Source organism: Achroia grisella, unplaced genomic scaffold, assembly GCF_030625045.1.
Source record: "Achroia grisella isolate CSIRO2021 unplaced genomic scaffold, CSIRO_AGI_Agris_v1 utg327, whole genome shotgun sequence".
Classification (NCBI taxonomy): Eukaryota; Metazoa; Arthropoda; class Insecta; order Lepidoptera; family Pyralidae; genus Achroia; species Achroia grisella.
This window is the reverse complement of record NW_026712799.1, coordinates 2,253,949-2,274,223: the sequence shown is the minus strand read 5'-3', so window position 1 is coordinate 2,274,223 and position 20,275 is coordinate 2,253,949. Positions and strand designations below refer to the sequence as shown.

The following is a 20,275-nucleotide window of genomic DNA, read 5'->3' as shown; positions in this document are numbered from 1 at the left end:
GAGGTAATTAAAAACACTTAATTAAAATTAAAATTTGACAAAAGTAGAATTTGTATACAGTCGTCGGCATAGAGACATCTGTTACACTTATTCCTTCCACCATGTTTCTTATTTAAATTGTGTTTCTGTTAAAAGTAAGATATGGGAGTTACATTATTTGACGACCTTGTTAGTCCAGCGGTTTAACACACCGACTTACTTCCGATGATCGCGACTTTGAGTCCGCACGGTATAAACATTTGTATTTATGAGTATTATTGTTTGTATCGGTCTGGGTATTTTCTATGTATATTATGTAAATATTTAAAGTATAATATTTATATCAGTCGTTTATTACCCATAAAATAAGCTTTACTTAACTTGGAAGTTGATGGCGCTGTATGAGATGTCCTAAGATATATTATATGATTATAGAGTTTACCGGCATAATATCTTGGTTCTCCGTAATGGCATCACACGAGAATTATCATGAGCATCACATGATGATGTGATTATTCAAATACATTACCACATATCATCATGTAAGTAGTTATCATATTTTTGCCATTGAAATTTTAGAGTCAGCAACGCGCCCGGGACACTCCTGGTATTTCAGGCGTCAATAGGCTACGGTAACCGTTTACTATCAGATAGGTTTAGTGCTTGATTGCCACGATCGTAGTATAAAAAAAAACATAAAATACTTACGACAGTCTTCTATTGGGATACATTTGCCATTGTTGTCCCTTGCATAGCCATCATCACAGTAACACATATCATTACATTTTATATTTACGATGGGGCAGTGTGTTTTATTCTGTATGTGTAGCTCTGAGCATATGTTTTGGCAAGCTGGGCCGCATTCATAGTATTCGTGTTCTCCAGTACAACTTATTTCTTGATAAAATATGTAAAAGTTCTCATATCATTTTAATTATAAATGTTTACAACCTTACTAATATTATAATCGCGAAAGTTTGTGAGCCGATTTTGATGATACTTTACAGTAATATCATTACATAGTATAAAATAAAGTAGCTGTCGCTGTCTGTCCCTATGTATGCTTAAATCTTTAGAACTACGCAACGGATTTTGAAGCGGTTATTTTTAATACACAAAATAATTCTTTGAGGAAGGTTTATATATATAATACAGGTACACCTGAGCGAAGCCAGTAGCTAGTAACTTATACATCAGAATTACACTAAAGTAGGCTGTCATTTAAAAGATATTATGTAAATTGGACTAAATATAATGATAAATGTAAAAATAAGTTTGATGCAGACAAAGTTGCGCAAATGCAACATACAATAATTAATTATAGCTATATCACTGATGTATGTTATAATTTCACAACATATTATAATAACTAGCTGTTCCCGCGACATCGTCTGCATGGAATTTAACTTTATTTTTCTAAAATAAAAGTAGCCTAAGCTACCGGCTAAAAAAGTCCCGACAAAATCGGTTCAGCCATTTCAGAGATTAGCCAGAACAAACAGATAGACAGACAGGCAAAAATGGTAAAAAATGTTATTTTCGTGTACGTGCTGTATTTATATTCATATGCATGTAGTAAAAAACGGTTATACCAATATTACATTATGGTTTTACTTTCGTACTTCGATAATCTTATAAGTATAAAATTGGGATTGTTTCTAGGTAAGAAACCCATAAATATTGTATATATCATAATAATTACAGTATTCATTTTTATGTACATTTTGTATAATGTCGTCTGTCCATCTGTGTCCTGTTTTATAGAGCTTCTACTTTATGGTTTGTAAACTGACTTTTTGTTGAAGGGTATATAAGGCACTGACATTACAGGTTAGGCACGAGACCTTAGTCCTCTGGGATGGCATCGCTAGACGTGTACCACGGGTATGATACTGTTTACTATTTCAAGCAGTATACGATTATTAATAACAATATTATAACACATAAAATATCAGAAAATTTGATGACAACCCTACATAATATTTTCTTTATTGTCTGGTAACAGTGCCTAATTAAATACAAACTAATATGTGTTTTATCACAATTAGAACTTAATTCTTACCTGTACAGTTGACTGTTATCACACAAAAACTCCATAAACATAAAAATACGAGACGCTTCATAGCGAGTAGTCGGATAAATAACAAATGAATGACTACACTGTATAGTTCTCGTTTCAAGGCTTTTTATATCAAGTTTATAGAACTTGGGTATTTATTTATTCCTACACAACAGTACGTAACACCAGTTATCAATGTTACCATTGTAAATATTGAAATCACCTATTATTATTTTTATTTCGTATTGTACAAAATTTATTCTATCAGTATTTTTTAAAATTACGTTCGTTATGCTTTCTAGTGTTTAAAAGGTGTCGTCTTTTCTCCATAGATAAAATATACATACCTACTTGATTTCCATGATATAATTATAGATAATTGTAGATATGAGACATTGAAATATTGCTATTCAATAATACACGTAGGTATATACAATGATGCGGTCTTATTGCTGTCCATTTTTTCTAGGCAAACTTACGGTAAAAGCTGTTGGATTATACGATGCCATAACCTTTCGGTAGATGGCGCCACTAAAGTAGGTATTTTATTTATTTGCTCACTAATGATTCAAAGGTAATTCAAATTTGAGTGTTTGGAATAGATTCCTAAAGGTTATTTTAAGGTTGTTTTAGGACAGATTCGTACACCGCCTTACTTCTGATGGCCGCGGGTTTATGTCTTTACACAATGCAGTTTTTTATTTCTTAGGTAGGATTAATTGTATTTGTATGGGTATGCTTATATGTTTATACATACAAAAAAATGTATTTTATTTAGTATTTCTATCATTTGTTTATCATTGTTTACATAGTAAGCTCTGCTCAGTTTGATACTAGATGACGCTACGTGAGTTTTCCTTTGTTTTTATTGTTCATGTGTGTTCATTAAAAAACTAATAATCTCAGGACAATTCACACAGCGCCATCTAAACCCAAGTTAAGTTAGTTAAAGCTAGTGTTGTGGGTTCTAGATAACTGATACAAATACATGGATTTACATTTTTATTCGTAAATACATACATATTATTATTATACATAGAAAAAACCCAGACCGACATAAACAATCATACTCATGAATACAAATGTTTGTGACGTGCGAGGAATCGAACCCGCGATCATCGGAATTCCGATCTCCGCCGTCAAAGATACCTTGGTATTGATTGCATTTTGTTGTTGAATAGTGAATGCATTATGGTCAGGTATTTTACGTGAGCAATCATTGTACGTCACTTTACTACATTAAGGTAGGAAAAATCATTTGAAATTTCGTAACGATTTTGGTATGCAGGGAAATTGAACTTACTCATATCTATGAAGTTAATGAAATGTGATAAAATGAATAATATATATGTAATTATTGTTCTGAAACTACTTAAACAATTAAAACATAAAATTGATTAAAATAATTACTAATATTATAGATACGAAAGTATAAAAAACATCTCTATCCTGTTACCTTTTCATGAGTAAAACAATCATAATGAGATTTCATATAAGAGGATACTTAGGAGATTTGATAGGGAAGGGAATTGTTAGTAATGTGAAAACATGACCTCATTACTAGCCATTTTAGGTTTTTTAGCCATTTGATCGTCACGCTGTTCTCCATGGAAACCATCGTGATAAATTTCAGGTGAATTTATCACGATGGGCTAACTGACCTGACTTCAATCAGCCTCCACTGATACCCCGCTAGTAAACCGTTAGCGAAGGTAAGTGCACCATTCTATTATCATCTGTATACAATAATACTAGAATACCGATGTATAAATATACCTACTATGAATTCTGTATTTATTAATATTTATATTATAATGAGACAATATAATTGTCTGTTACCTTTCACGACTAAACAATTAAACATATCTTAAATAAATTTGAAATCATGATAGATTATATCGAGGACGACCATAAGCTAAATTTAAGTTTATTCTATCTTTCTTATTAATATTAGAAACACGAAGGTTTGTGAGTATAGATGGATGGATGTTTGTTACACGTAGAAAGTGCTGAATGGATTTTGATGAAACTTTACAGTAATATAGCTTATTCATCAAAATAACACATAGGCTAAAATTTCATGCAGCTAGTGTTGCTATATCGACAAGTGTAAAGAATTTGGGTAATTAATTCAAAGAGTTTAAATATTTAAACAAATGTTTATTACATGTATTTCGAAGTATATAAATGTTATTGGAACAGTAATAAAGCAATAATTTATATTTACATAAAAAAATTAAACATCAAATGGGTGTTGCTAAGCACAAGATACGAAAACGGTTGTACATATTTAACTATTGATTATTAAATATTCAAAGTATGACAATAAAAAAATGACACCTACAATCTATCTGTGTCGATTTATATTTCTTACTGATTCTGCCTTGAAGGAAACTCCGATATCAAACCAAAATTTAGTTTTAATTTAAAATTACCAATTAGATTAAAATGTATTAAGCGAAATGTGGCCATGTCAAATTTGCATTCACCACAACATCAACAGTTGACTACCCTGTTTGAGAATCTTGTTAATACGTTCTAATTTAATACTGATTCGTTTGAGGCTGAGGCCTTGATTTTGTTGCTGATTTTAAGAAGGCAGGCGATTTTCCATTGTTTTTTAGCTCTCAGATATAACTATAATTAAGTGGCAAATAGTGGCAAAATTATATTTATATAAAAGGCCTTATAAAGATGTTTTTGTAATTCAGTTCATTATCTTATTCTATACTATAGAGTATATCTAATAGTAGTAACAAGTCAAGAATGTACCTAGAATTGACTATCGCTAGTATATGAGCTTGTTGCTAGTTTATCAGTTTCTTGATGTTAACTATTGTACTAGGTATATATTGCTTCGCTTGTGCAATATAGGAGACGTAGCTGAAATTTATTTTTTTGAAAACTGAAACCTCTACAAAATTACAGAAGAATCGATGACGTTCACAGAAGTATAAAACTGTGTTAATATCGACGCCCTCCTCCGAGTTTATTTAATTTCAATGTTACGTTTATTATGTATTATGTAATGTTGCTACTACGTTTATTACGTCTAATAAAATTTCCAAAACATTTAAATTAAAATTTACCAAAATAAAGAAGACAAGGAAGTTAAAAACAGAAATACTTATGAAATACATTTTTTTACTAGCGTATTTAAGAGGTAGGACACTGTGTAATGGGTTTGCATATGCCATTCTGCCTGGCGTATCCAGTTTTACACCTACAGTCGGGAAAACATTCTAGTCTAACTCCAATGTGCCCGATAATGTTACATGTTCCGTCAGATTTTATATTACCACAATTATCACTGCAGTACGGTGGACAAGGGTCGTAGCGTTCATTTACTCCAGGGCAATCAAATGGTGCTGAAAATATTAGAAGTAAGGACAATTAAATTGAAACCATTAAATCAAATTGTGTATAAATGTTGAATATGTACTTCAGTCTCCCCTATTTCAGCCGTCCAGCTTGCTTGGAAAGCTGTGTTTCGGTTCTAGGGTTCAACATATTTGCTAATGAAGATTAGATTAATCAAATTAAGTCATAATTAAAAAAAGAAAATTAATGTAATGCAAAAGTTTTTACAAATATAAAACGACAGGTTCGGTGGACTAGAGGTTTAGCACACCGCTATACTTCCGATGGTTGTGAGTTCGATTCTTCGCACAGCTCAAACATGATTATTTGAAAGATGATATTCGTATATATTTATAAAAAGAAATGTATCTAAGTTTTTACAGAGCAAACAACTAATATTTATACACATTAGGATTACATGACGCTATATGTATTGTTTAAGTTTATTTTTGTTATAAAACAGTAAATCTACTCATTATGAAACAGTGTCATGTCATAGTAATAATTGACTTACGACAATCTGTAGTTGGTATACAGTTTCCATTATCATCTAGGCGATAATTAAAAGCGCATTTGCATCCTGGTTGGCAATCGCTACCCGTATTGTTCGTGCATACATTTGTTTCATCTTGACTTGTAGGACAGGAGTCAAATGTACAATTCTGAAGACATTCGACTTCATTTTCATTGCTTCCACATGTTATTGCAGCTGTAAAAAATATTAAAACCATGGCTAAGATTAGCACATCGCCTGCTAGCCACCATTACAAAAACAATATTACCGGGAGCCTCATTAAAACAAAATTATAATCATTCTAATATTATGAACGATGAAAGTATATAAGTATGGCTACCTGTATTCGAAATTCAAATTCAAAATTCTATATATAAGTAACACAATATTACAACTACATTTTACAGTTGTTGAATACTCCTTTTAAGCACAAAGATGCCTGTGCCAGGAGGCATAGCCCATAGCCTCCTATATCAAACATTTGTAAAATGTTTCTATTTTATTTATATATAGTATAATAAAATAGAATATATTATTTCCTATAATGTAGGCATATTAAAATTAAATTATATAATTAGTTATATAATTTAATTTTAATATGTATAAATTATAGGAATATAATATGGATGAATGTTTGTTACTCTTTCACACAAAAACTATTGAACGGATTTTGGCAAACTTTACAGTAGCTTTTACATCATAATAACGCATAGGTTATAAATTTCAGGATGGTCTAATTGCGGGTACAGCTAGTTGCGACATAAAACAGTTAAATTATTGGATAAGAGGCATGACATCTTAGCTCTTCGGATTGGCTACGCGTGAGTGGTATCACGGATGTCACATGAGAACATGATCTCTGTAGTGCCTTCAGGTGACTTACCATCAGGTGGAAGGTAAGCTTGTTTGGCATTCTAATTAAACATAAAATTTTCAAATGAATGGGGTAACTCTTTTTGTAGTTATTTGAGAATATAATTAGTTCTTACCTGCGAAATTAACTGTTACGATACATAATCCCAAATAGAGATAAAAATTCATTATGAGGCCTATGTACTGCTGTGTCTGTAGATATGTGCTGAGTAATTGAACATAAAATTAAGTTACTCGACTTTATATTAGTCAATATTAAGTGTCTTTTAATTATTCACACTTACACACCTGTTTCTACAAATATTGTGAAAATACTGCAGTGACGTTATTATTTTTTTGTTATATCCAATTTATGGTAATTTTATTGTTTTATTTATACTTGTACTTTCCAGTCATAAGTATGTGACGTGACATTAAGTAAGTAATGGTATCGTTATCATTACATAGTATACAATAAAGTTACTGCCGCTGTCTGTCTCTATGTATACTTAAATATTTAAATCCACGCAACGGATTTTGAAGCGGTTTTTTTAATAGATAGAGTGATTGTTATATATATATATATGTATATATATATATATAATACCTGTACATCCGGGGAGAGTAGCTAGTAAATTATAAGTTATGAATAAGTACTAAGCTATATGTTATACAAGCTACTCTGCCCGGCTTCGCACGAGTGTACATGTTTTATAAATATAAACCTTCCTCTTGAATCACTCTATCTATTTAAAAAACCGCTTCAAAATATCTTGCGTAGTTTTAAAGATTTAAGTATACATAGGGACATATAGCGACAGCGACTTTGTTTAATACTATGTAACTAGCTACACGCCCTGGCTTCGCCCGTGTGTACATGTTACTATATATATAAATCAAATTGAAATTTGTAATATTGAAATAATCGTTTTTTACTGCATGCATATGAAAATAAATACGGTACATGCTGCAGGCTGTAGTTGATGGTTGCCTCGACGACTTTATTTAAAAATTGATTGCCACTTCTTATATCATACCTTTGATTTACAGATATATTTTATAATTACACCAATCCGTTTTTCTTATCTTTTCTTATCTTAATTCAAAATATTTTGTTACATTTTTACAGCTTTCCTTTTTTACCATTAAGTAATTATTATAAATTAGGTTCATTTGTGTTCAATATTCAGATTTATATTGAAATTTATAAATTATTTATAGATTATTTTATTTAGTTAGTAACGTAGGTAGTTGTTTTTCCTAAGATAAATATTTTTTAGTTGGATTTTGCGTTTTTTAAATGCACAGTCTATAGTTACATACATCCATATAAATAAAATCGGAGTGTCTGTTTGTAATCCTTACTAATATTAAAAATGCGAAAGTGACTCTGTTTGTCTGTCTCGCTTTCCCGGAAAAACTACTGAACAGATTGAATGAAATTTGTTACACAGATAGTTTAAACCCCTAGAAAGGATATGGCTACTTTTTAATGCGAAAAAAGAGTAGCAAGAGCTTGAAAGGGGGTATGAAAGATTGTAAGGCATAATTGTCATTTTTGAAGCTAGACGCTTGAAATTTATTTTTGAGGCTGTAAAAAATTACCCTTAAGGGGATAAAATAAAATAGGTGATGAAAGTTTTATATATATATAAACGTTCCTCTAGAATCACTCAATCTATTAAAAAAAACCACTTCAAAATCCGTTGTGTAGTTTTGAAGATTTAAGCATACATAGGCACAGACAGCGACTTTGTTTTATATTATTAAATCTCTTGTCACAATGTCACCATACTCCTCTGAAACAGCTTGACCGATGTTTTATGAAATTTTATATTCAATAGGTCTGAGAATCGGCTACTATTTATTTTTTATACCCCTTAGTTGTCTACCCATAATATTTTTTTTGTACAATTTTTATTTTTTTATTATGTGGCATTAAAAATACATGCAACCCTAAATTTACACCCTACAATCAAAAACGATTTCTATTTTTTAACAGTAATTTTAATTTATATGGCAAAATAACGTTTGCGGGGTCCGCTAGTATGTATATATATATATCAGTCCGAATCCGTGTCGAATATACGCGTTACTAATAAGTAGGGTTACCCGGATTTTAGAGTCCAGAACCTGTTCATGGCTACAGATTTTTTTAAACATAGTGTAATAGAAAACAGTTAAAAATGTCATAAATCATTGACCCGGACGCTCCCCGGATGCCATCTAAACTAGGACAAATCCGGGGAAACCCGGACGGATGGCAACCCTATTAATAAGCCATGTAGCACACTATCGTAATATTGTTATCTGTGCTATCGTATCATACGCAGTATATCGGTGATGAGGTGACCACCAAGCTACACCTTATAGATATTTTTAATACTTGCAATCTTTTCCATAACTATAATAGGACGTGACTATTCGTATTACAACCTAATAAATAGAGTATTATATGTAATACAGATTAGAGAATATTATAATAATAAACTTTATATACCTATTATGATTTTTTTTAAATAAAATAATCATAGCCACAAACTCTACTACGTAAGCATATTAGTTCTACTATGTAATTATAGTTACATTAATATTTCTATAGGTATAAATGTAAGGACTTCAGGTGATAAATTAAAAACCACTAAATATTGAAATAAACATTTATTACATTTATATGTAGTTGGAATTATCTAATATGCTAGGCATATACCGATGTTATAAACTATATATATAAGTAAAAATGAATGAAAAATTAAAAAAAACTGCGTGAAAAACCGTAATAAAAAGTTATTACGGTTTTCTTCTTTCCATACCAACTATAGGTTAGAATGGGATTAAACGAGGAAGAATGGGATAGAATCAGTAGAATGAGATTGACCAAGGTTGAACGGAATAAATTGGAATAGACTTTAATAGAGTAGAAGGGACTGGAAAGTATGAGAAGGAAGTGAAGAAAAGGGAAGGTAACAGGTCTTATATGGTAAAATGGATATATATGACAGACGGTGAAAGTAGTGAAGTGCTATTTTACAGTAATAATTAAATGTGTTAAAGAATATGTGCTCAATAATATAATAACTCATCAACATGAGGTCGTGTCAGTCAACTAAAATTTATAATAAACTATATTGGTAGTATATGTACTCCATCACTAAAACAATCTGCAATGAAAGTGCAAGTCTTAATAAAATTTCTGGCATATCCATTTTTACACCTACACTTAGGGACACATTCGTTTGGTGTATTTAGGGTCGTATTCTTGCAAGTTCCGTTGCATGATATACTATCATAATCATCGGTGCAGTCCGGTGGACAAGGGTGATAGTATTCGTTTTGTCCAGGACAAGCAAATGGTGCTGAAAAGAATACAAACAAGGACATTAAAAGTTGGTGAAGTCTAATGTTCCTATAAATATTATTTATGAAAAGGTAACTATTATATAACATATGAAATACTGTATCCTGGTTCATTGATCAACGCAAAGCTTAAAACTTGTGGTGTTTTTGAATTGATTAGTTTGTAAGTTACATTAGAAGGAAATAGACAGAAGCATTTTTTATTTTGTAAAAAACAGATAAAGTCGCGAATAATAACTAGTTATCTATACATATTATGTTATATTAATATTAAACTTACGACAATCTGTAGTTGGTATACAGGTTCCATTCTCGGCTCTGCGATAGTTGACATCGCATTTGCATCCTGGTTGGCAATCGCTACCCGTATTATTCGTGCATAAATTTGTTTCATCTTGACTTTTAGGACAGGAGTCAAATGTACAATTCTGAAGACATTCGACTTCATTTTCATTGCTTCCACATGTTATTGCAGCTGTAAAAAATATTAAAACCATGGCTAAGATTAGCACATCGCCTGCTAGCAACCATTACAAAAAAATATTATAGAGTCTCATTAAATAAAATTGTAATCGTACTAATATTACAAAAAAAACTACTCAATGGATTTTGACGAAACTTAACAGTATATTATAGCTATACATCATAATAACACATAGGCGGCCTTTCACGAGGGCGTAACCGCGGGCACAGTTAGTTGTGAGACAAAGCAGACAAGATGCATGAACATCTTAGTTCTTATTTATTGATTTTTAATATATGTCCTAGTATTAGAGTCAATATGGTAATGAAATTATAAGGCATAAAAAATACATAGTTTTCAAGAATGGCAATACATGAGAGGCATGGAAGCGTTGCAATGTTTATGTGTGTGTATTTCATATAATCCATGAATATATGTTAGCGACGGTTACCATTTTCTATTAGGTGGGTCAACGGTTAGTTTGCTAATTAGTTCTCTATACGTTTTAGTGTTAGGAAACGAATAACCTGATCTATTTCTGTCCCACTTTCTTTAACATAAAAGAAAAGGATAGAACAGTTTCATATTTAAGAAACAATTACGGTACGGCATTTTTTATCCATGTATGAGTGGTATCACGGGCGTCGCAGTATAAACAGATCTCCGTAATGCTCCGTAATACTCATGTATGAAATAAATGTTATTTGTTTGTATCCTAAGTGTATATAAACAACGTTTACAAGGTATAAACTGTTAGACTGTCAGCTCGTTTGACAGACTGACAAACAGATGGTAGACTGTCAGGGGAAAAATTATTATATAAAAAAATTGACGTTCATAAGCGGCTAAAATGTACTACATGAATAAATATTTGAATTTGAAAAATTCGGATTCGAATTTTACATTGTCATTAAAAAAAAAATAGTATATAAGTAAGTAAAAATAGTATATACAGAAATTATAGTTTAAAAGTGAATGTCCTTTTTGAAGTCGTTTGAAAATATATTTAGTTCTCACCTGCAAAACTGGCCGTTACTATAAATAATCCCAAATAGAAAAGAAACTTCATTATGAGGGCTTATGTACTGATGTATCTGATGTATCTATCTAGAGATGTGATGGATAAGTGACTACCACGTTAAGGTACTCGACTTTATATTGTGTTCGAATTAAGTGTTTTTTTTTTATTATTAACTCTCACACGTGTTACCAGCCATGATTGTAGTGAAATCATTATTTTTTTATTTCATCCAGTTTATGACAACTTAACTATACGAAAGCTATAAAATTGCTATAAATTGAATAAAATAGATACGCTTTAATAGTAAGTATACGTGACTATAAAATTAGGTACATGTAGACTTAGGAGAACATAGGCGTGACTTAGGAACAAATTTCTCAATTGGTCAAAAGTATTTGCCACCTTATAATGTTAGAATTTACTTAAAAGTATCTAAGGTTTGTACTGAAATAAATATTATAAAGAAATCCGTATTGTACTATCGGCCTTCTCTTGCAGATATAATTATTTTCCGTCAATTTCGTATCAAGTTTTCGAGTCCTATGGTCCTTGAATAGAACATTTCATAACCTGAGGATCAGTAAATGTATATAGATTAGGAATTTCTAAGGAGTTTTTTATTTTACTTATATTTTTATTCAAGGCTGTACATATGTATCAAATGAACAAGGCTTAGATAAAACAATATTATAGGAAAATAATATTTTGAAATTTTAAAACATTGAATTACGTATTAAAACACTGTGGTATACATAAGTAGTCTTTGTATAGGCATAAGGTAATAAAAATAATTTAAATACAATTGTTACCACAAAAATTAAAAACAAGTTTACAAAGTTACCCTTGATTATATAATGAATCAATTTAATTGCAGTATCTTGCAAAATTTGAAATGTTTAAAATTTATAAGTCTTTGAATAATCATCCAATGAATAAAATAATCATTTTCAGAGATACAAATAAGTTGAATCACCAGTTACATTCATATCGTCATCAGATAATAAAGTATCCATCACATTTACAGAGAGTTAGTCATAAGGGGTGTGCCTAGCCTCTATATATATATCTCATATATTAGGTAGAACATTAATTTAACTGAACAAACAGTCACCAAGATGTGAACTTCAAAGTAGAAATAGAAAAACAACATTATCAACCCATGACTGTTACTAGACTAGATAGCTGTTAGAGATACGTAAAGACATCTTTATTTAAATACATAATCATAATCATTAATACAAATGTTTTATCGTGCGAGGAATCTAACCTGCGACCATCGGAAGCAAGGCGGTGCTAGACTGCCAGACTACCAAGGCCGTAAAAGTATATAACATACATATAGAATAATACTAAATATGTATCTGTCATCGTAATACAGTCTATGCCTATGTCAAATTTAATCCGTTCAGACGTTTTGTCGTGAAAGTTAGCAAACAGTTAATTATAAATAATTAATTGTAATTATAATTAGGTTCGATAATAGGGTATTAATAAAAGAGGAAAGTAAACTATTGTAAACTCTTGTATTCACAATGAAGTCAAAATTTACAGTCCTTTTTTTCCAATGTTCAAAGTTGACAAGGATGGTATATTTTTCAAATATAATATTTTTTTTACATGAACCAGAGAGTTCTTAACACATACTTTCGCATTTGTGGTATTAGTATGAACATGGATTATTCCTTTTCAGCATTCTGTTAAATTTAATTAAAAATTCACAAATTAAGTTTCCTTAAAACACTGAGCGTAGGGTACGCAGGTTCCGTTCTTCCGCCAATAGTGGTCTATACAACGGCATTGAGGCGCGCAGGCGACCACTATCAGGATGGGAAATGGTGATGGACAGTCTCCAGTTGGTGTGGCCTGGCTGCAGTCATCACTGGGACACAGCGGTGGGCAAGCAACATAATGTTCATTTCGCCCGGTGCATGGGAATGGTGCTGCAAAAAATTGATAGTGTCAGAATATACTGGATAGAGTCGCAATAATATTTATTTATCGACTTTGGATATATATGGACCGTTGGTCAGAGCTCTGGTCCTTATTAAAAAGCTCTTTATTTTTGGTATACTACAAAAAGTTTACGTAGGAAGCTTCTTGTAGTTTCAAGGTAGGCAGAGTAAATGGAAAGACTTTTAATTCAAATATTATTTCGCTATTACATTAATTAGGTAATCTTTTCATACAAGGTCACTGGATGCCTAGTCATTTTCAGCATGTTACCTATTTAATGGACATACATAAAAAATACAATATAACAAAAATAAAATGTTAATGTATAGTATCTAAACATTAAATATTTTTTATTATTTATTAATATTTAATGAATAATAAAATCTAATCGTGTGTGTCCTGCGGCAATATAAAATTTTATTTATTATTAATTTTATCATTAAAAACAAAATTAATTTTATAGGTTAACATATTATTATGAAGTGTAAAACAAAACAATAATTTAGACATTGACTATTATGTTATATTTAAAAAACTCCTTTTTCTTAAAAGTCGTAGGTGTCGGTTCCCATGGCTCATTTATTTCTGGCGCCTAGTTTAGCTCTTATCCTGTATTTTATTGTTAGCGATATAGAATGCTTACAAATTGTTTTTTACTCATTTTAAATATTATTTTAAAATAAATGTAACAAAAATATATCAAAATATATAATATCTTGATATATTTTTGTTACATTATATATTTTTTTATTCTTTCTATTTAATACTTTTTAGTAGTTTATATCGCCATTACCAAGTATACCAGTGAGAATTAGTCTGCCTCTAGTGATTTATTACAGAATATTGATGAAGTTGACGTTGTTTATCTGAAATATTATACAGATAATATGTGCCTCCTATATAGCATATCTAATGCACTTTTTAAAGTGTCACCATGGTATCCGTGTTGAAATGCATATCAATTCCTATTTTAAGAAATTGATTGTACACTTCTTGCTTAAATAATTGGTCTGTTTTCGTGTGTTGTACTTTTATTATGCTAATGAAATATATACGTGAGTCATGAAATAAATTACATATTATAACACTCATATAAATTGTTAAATATTTTGTTATAGCAAAAGAAGTAATCTATAACGGAAGATATGTTCATTAAAAAATAAGACAGATAAAAAGAATAATATATAATACATTATGCAATTAACATGTAAATTTTCTAGCGACATATTCGTTTTATATATATTTGCAGAAGAACATATGTCATTTAAAGAAAAAAGAATAGGGACTATTTTATAATTACCTATGTATTAATTTATATACAATTCATTTTATGTAAGCTATGAGATATCGTGGGGTATTTTTTGTTGTTTATATTATAAGTATTCGTTTTGTTTTAATCTAGAAGTATTATTATTATTATTAGAAGTAGTATTGATGACAACAATAATTTTAATAGCTAAATAACTACTTTGGTTGTAGTTTTTAGTGAGGTAGAGCGTAGATAAATACTCATATTCAACGTCAAGCAAGGTCTAGGGTTATTAATATATATTTAACTTTCATGCACAGAAATAATACCCAGGCGGCGTCATCTACCAGTCAACTATGATTGATGCAGAGAAAGACTTTTTATTATACCTGCAAAATATAATCAAATTTTTAAAATATTTTGTGGTTCCAATTTCGTATTCCTTTCCATTAAAAATCTACAATTTAACAATGCTATTATTTTATCAAGTGTCTATTTATTTGTTTAATAATTATAGTCTAGAGTCTTATGTGTGCCATCTACTTTTACGGTGTTTATTAGTATTCTTTTCCGGGTTGTCTGTAATAAACTGCCTATAGCGATAAGACCGCCTTTTGTTATTACATTTTTACTTACTTTTTTTTTATATTTCTTCTCTGTGCATAATAAAGAGTAAATTATTATTTTGAACACATATAACATATGTTAATTAATAAATAATTCTAAATAATATGAATAAGTAATTAGATATTTTTATGTACTTACGACAATGAGCACTAGGTATACAAGTCCCATTGACAGCACGGCGGTAGTTAAATTGGCATCGGCAGACTGGTTCGGGGCACGGATCGGGGAATGGACATTCCTGGGGCTTAGTTTCTTTCGTGGGGCAGTACTCTGACGCGCAACTTGTAGGACAATTGTCTAATACCTCATTATCCCCACAATTAGTTTCGGCTATAATAAAAGAAAACGTAAATAACAATTAGAAATCTTCATGGTTTTAAAATTGCTTTATATTTGAGAATCAGGGAGACGTGGAGTTCAATATTAGTACGTTTAGTTTATATCCAATAATTTATTTTTTTATTCCTAACATTATATACTAGCTGTGTCCGTGACTTCATTCATAATTGTTTGTTTTTGTATGGATGTTTTCTATGTAAATTATTCCAAAAATAAATATGCCTCTTGGGACTAGTTCTGTGCGCTGTGAATTGTTCAGAGATGTTATTATAAATTAGTGTGGGAAAATTATTTTTTAGAGTATTATCTTTATATATACTATGGATGTGATAAACTGATTGTGGATTTAAACCAGTTAATTTACATTGACTTTACATAATCCAGCCCTAAGTTATACAGTATCAGTAACATTTTTGTATCGTAATAGGTAAACCTCACTTTAAATCTCTTGTAAAAACGTCTTTTTTGAAATAATCACAACAACTTATATAGAACTCCACTTTGTACAAAACTTCTTTCTCACCTATTTCAAAGGCCTAAAAGATTTTATTATAACACTATGTAGGTAGTGTCTAATCTATTTCTAAAACAAAATATAAGTTATAGACATTTTTGTTCTTAACCAAATTACCAGGTATTTTTTTTATACTACGATGGTGGCAAACAAGCATACGGCCGATCTGATAGTAAATGATTACCGTAGCCTATGGACACCTGAAAAACCAGGAGTGTCATGTGCGCGTTGCCGATCGTTAAGAAACCTTAATATACTCTTCTCGAAAACCCCAATGCTGTAGTCTCATATGAAAACCTCGGCAGGAAGTTCATTCCACAACCTAAGTCTATGCGAGAGGTACACGGGAGGTAGCTTCTTTAAAACTGCACTGTCTGAGAACACTTAGATTCTAGCGTTCTAACCGAATAACAAAATAATTGCTATAACACTGTGTTATTCAATTATTTGGTGTATTCGGTTAGTCATTGCAATAAATGAGCGACAGTTAACAATGAACTGACAGTAATTAATAGAATTATAACATATTTATTGCACATACCTTTCATATAACAAAACAATAGTAATAGAGAGAAAATAATTACTTTGAACGCCATTTCTAGAGTATAATTTGTTATTCAACGACTGTAACTTGACTGTGAAATAAATTAACACTTTTCCACTTTAGGAATAACCTTCTCAATATCGCACTGTTCAGAATAATGCTTTAGCGCCATCTAACGATAGATGAATGAAGTGCGTACTATTTTAAATTAGTTTTCATCTTCGAAGGTTCTTCTGTAGTTTAATTAATCTTACTAACATTTTTATATAGATGTCACGGATGTCTATTATATTTATACCATAATATTAAAACCATTGTAAAAACTCCTCTCAAATAAGGACCTGAGTATCACAAATTTCAACTGTAGTTTGGTTTGTAAAATGTATATCAGTTGTAAGGTGAGATAAGGTAGGGAAATTATAGAATAAGAGTCATTAATTACATCGTATTCACTTGATGACGTGTGCTGCAATGCTGTTCATGTCTAACGTCGACAGTTATCACTTACCATCAAGTGGACTGTTTAAACGAACGTTTTATGATCTACTGTTACTTCCAATTTTATGAAGATTCAGCCGTTTAGCCGTGAAAAATAACAGACACAAAAATAAAGGCAACAGACAGATGCACGTCTACAATTACTTGATTTTTTTATTGATTAAAATAGGCATGTATTCAAACTAAACAGTGTATACACCTATTCATCAACAACTATGTAGAAAAAGGTACGCACGTATGCTTATTACGTAACGCTGACTTTTTTAAACAGAAAGTTAGCCAATTAGCTAATTATTGCTTACAATATCTTCCACAGATTAATATACTGTATTACTTAAAATTGAAAGGTTTAAAAACTTGGTTTAACTGGCAATTCACCTAATAAATTAATCTTGTCTAGATATACTGAGTAATGTAGACACAGTAAACATACGTCAAAATTATTCTTAAATTGTGACATAATAAAACAAGGTGGTGTGAGGGGTCCTATATTTAATAATAATATAAATTATTGATACGAAATTTTAACCATTAACGTAAAATCCCAAAATATGTAAAGTCACATTGGGGAGAGGGAACGTACACAAATGTGACCAGCTGTGCCAAGGACGAGGGGAGGACCTAACGTTATTTATGGTTGCCCTCAAAGGTAAGAAAGAGACAGATATTCAGACAAACACACTTTTTTTATTGAAATATTGGCTTTGAACTATATAAATATTTTTTTATAGGTGATAATCGGTATACGCTGGCGGGGCACCAGTAGAGTATGATGAGAAAAAGTACGAGAATTTGCGACGAAAGTTTCTAGTGGAAACCTTGTAGAGGTCAACCTGACATGTGACTGTCCATTGCTTGGGTTACTATTCCCCATTACTAACAATCTCCTCGGCTATTACAAGGTATTATGGATCTGTAGCACTGCGATCTATGAAGATCTATTGTGCTTATCCATTTTCAGAGGCCTGTCAAAAAATAATTCAAGCATATTAATAGTAGCGAATGTTTTATCTCCTCAAGATGAAGTGTGTACTTTCCAAAGGATATCTATTTTGTTTATGCATGATTGAACAACAACCGCATAGAATGTAGATACAGTAACGCATTTATATAATAGCACGTATAGATACAGTAACGCATTTATATAATAGTTGATAGACTGCTTAATATTTGCTCAATTGTTAGTCCTCTCCGTATGTAGGTCGTCATTCATCAGGTACACAAACAATGGACACAGCCGTTCGTTCTGCACTTTTGATCAATATTTAGACAGCCTTGGACTGATAACTCTGCAGTCAATAACATTTCCAAGAACGTTTCATTGCTATATATCATTATTCATTACTACATTTCTAGAAACATCATATTTCAATCATGAATATAGTATAATAATAATGTTGTGCAATTCACACAGAGCCTTCTAGTTCTAAGCTAAACAGAGTTCTAGTGTTATGGATGCTAAATTAGTCAGCCTTAATTAATTTGACAGCCTTGATAGTCTAGCGGTTTAGCACAACGCTTTATTTTCGATGGGAGTGAGTTCGATTCCTCGCACGGTTCAAACATTTGTATTCATGAGTATAATTGTTTATACAGGTCTGGATGTCTTATATGGACGCATTTACGAAAAAATATATATCTGTGGGATCAAGGGTTTTCGAAATGAAAATTTGTTGCTTCGTATTACTGTATTTAAAACTCTTCTTATAATTACAAAAAAAAAATAACACCATTGACCATCTCCTGAGAACACCGTAACAAGAATGAATGACCTAATCTATTGCATCTAATTTTCTATCTGTCAATCTCACTCACTCATGCATATTCATTCATTCTCCTTCATTATACGTTCCATTATAACAAATATTGAATACAAAAATATTTCCTTCCTATGTATTTATATCAATTGTCTATGTCCATAACAGAAGCTAAACCGGGGACTAGATGACGTTGTGTGAATTGTCCTGAGATATTATTATTATATTATATTATGAATGCATATATAAAATACCCAGATTAATAACCCAGATAATACACTCATGAAAATAAAGCTGCAATGAGCACCGATGGAAGTAAGGTGCTTAACCACTAGACCACTATGCCCATATCTTAATAAATAACAAACAAACTGATAAACATATTGACATGAACAGTACCACCGACGTTATATGATCATCACAGGCAACTTGTACGTCTGTGTTACGTCACGTTTAAAGTCAAACATGTAAATAAGTATTAATAAGGAAGGAGTTTCCTACTATTCAGGACTAGTATGCATGTAATGTATCTCCACGTAGCTGAACGAATCTTAATGGAAGCTGAAGATAGATCGTATCAAGGGAAGATACATAAGATGTCTATTATCTCAAAAATAATATATATAAGGTTAAAGTAGCGGACGAAAGATTCAGCTGCGTGAGTAGCGGCTAACAGCTAGATCTATATCAAAATATGCATTTGATATTAAACAAATAGCCACAATTTTAGGCTTTTGATTAAATATACATAACGACATCCAAAGTTTGGAAAAATGTTACATTTAAGGGGGAAAAATAAAATAGGGGATGAAAAGAGCGTATGGAAATTCATCATTTTTCAATCTAGAATAATAAAACATCTTTCTTTTGCTTTAATGGGTCTGATTATTGATTTTTCTTTTATAATATATGATCAAGACGAAATAAATTCTTTACTTTTATTTCCTCAAAAGAGAGTTGCTGAAAACAAATCGTGTTTTTTGAGCTTATATTTCTGTAACCCAAGATTCATACACTATTGAAATGTTGTATTTTGTAGGTCTATAATAGCATGTAGAAATATCGGGAATATATCTACTATCAATACAACAGTTGATCGCCTACTTATTTGAAAATTTAATCTAGAAAATACAAAGAAATTGGTGTAATGGACGTATATATTCAATTGTTTCTAAAAACATGTTTGTTA

The 20,275-nt window shown here is 30.9% G+C and overlaps 1 protein-coding gene across 1 annotated transcript in view; it reads right to left on the bottom strand.

Annotated features, from left to right (window-relative positions):
- The window catches only part of LOC131843624 (zonadhesin-like), a 31,577-nt gene extending 14,607 nt beyond the window's left edge, over window positions 1–16,970 (bottom strand). Inside the window, exons 1-9 of the mRNA XM_059192295.1 lie at window positions 16,829–16,970; window positions 15,573–15,764; window positions 13,333–13,545; window positions 10,402–10,596; window positions 9,983–10,120; window positions 5,913–6,107; window positions 5,266–5,406; window positions 2,042–2,161; window positions 688–876 (exon numbers count right to left, since the gene is read on the bottom strand). Of these exons, the coding sequence (XP_059048278.1) occupies window positions 688–876; window positions 2,042–2,161; window positions 5,266–5,406; window positions 5,913–6,107; window positions 9,983–10,120; window positions 10,402–10,596; window positions 13,333–13,545; window positions 15,573–15,764; window positions 16,829–16,883 (1,438 nt within the window). The 5' untranslated portion in view covers window positions 16,884–16,970. The remainder of the gene's footprint in view (window positions 1–687; window positions 877–2,041; window positions 2,162–5,265; window positions 5,407–5,912; window positions 6,108–9,982; window positions 10,121–10,401; window positions 10,597–13,332; window positions 13,546–15,572; window positions 15,765–16,828) is intronic.
- Window positions 16,971–20,275: the final 3,305 nt, after the last annotated feature.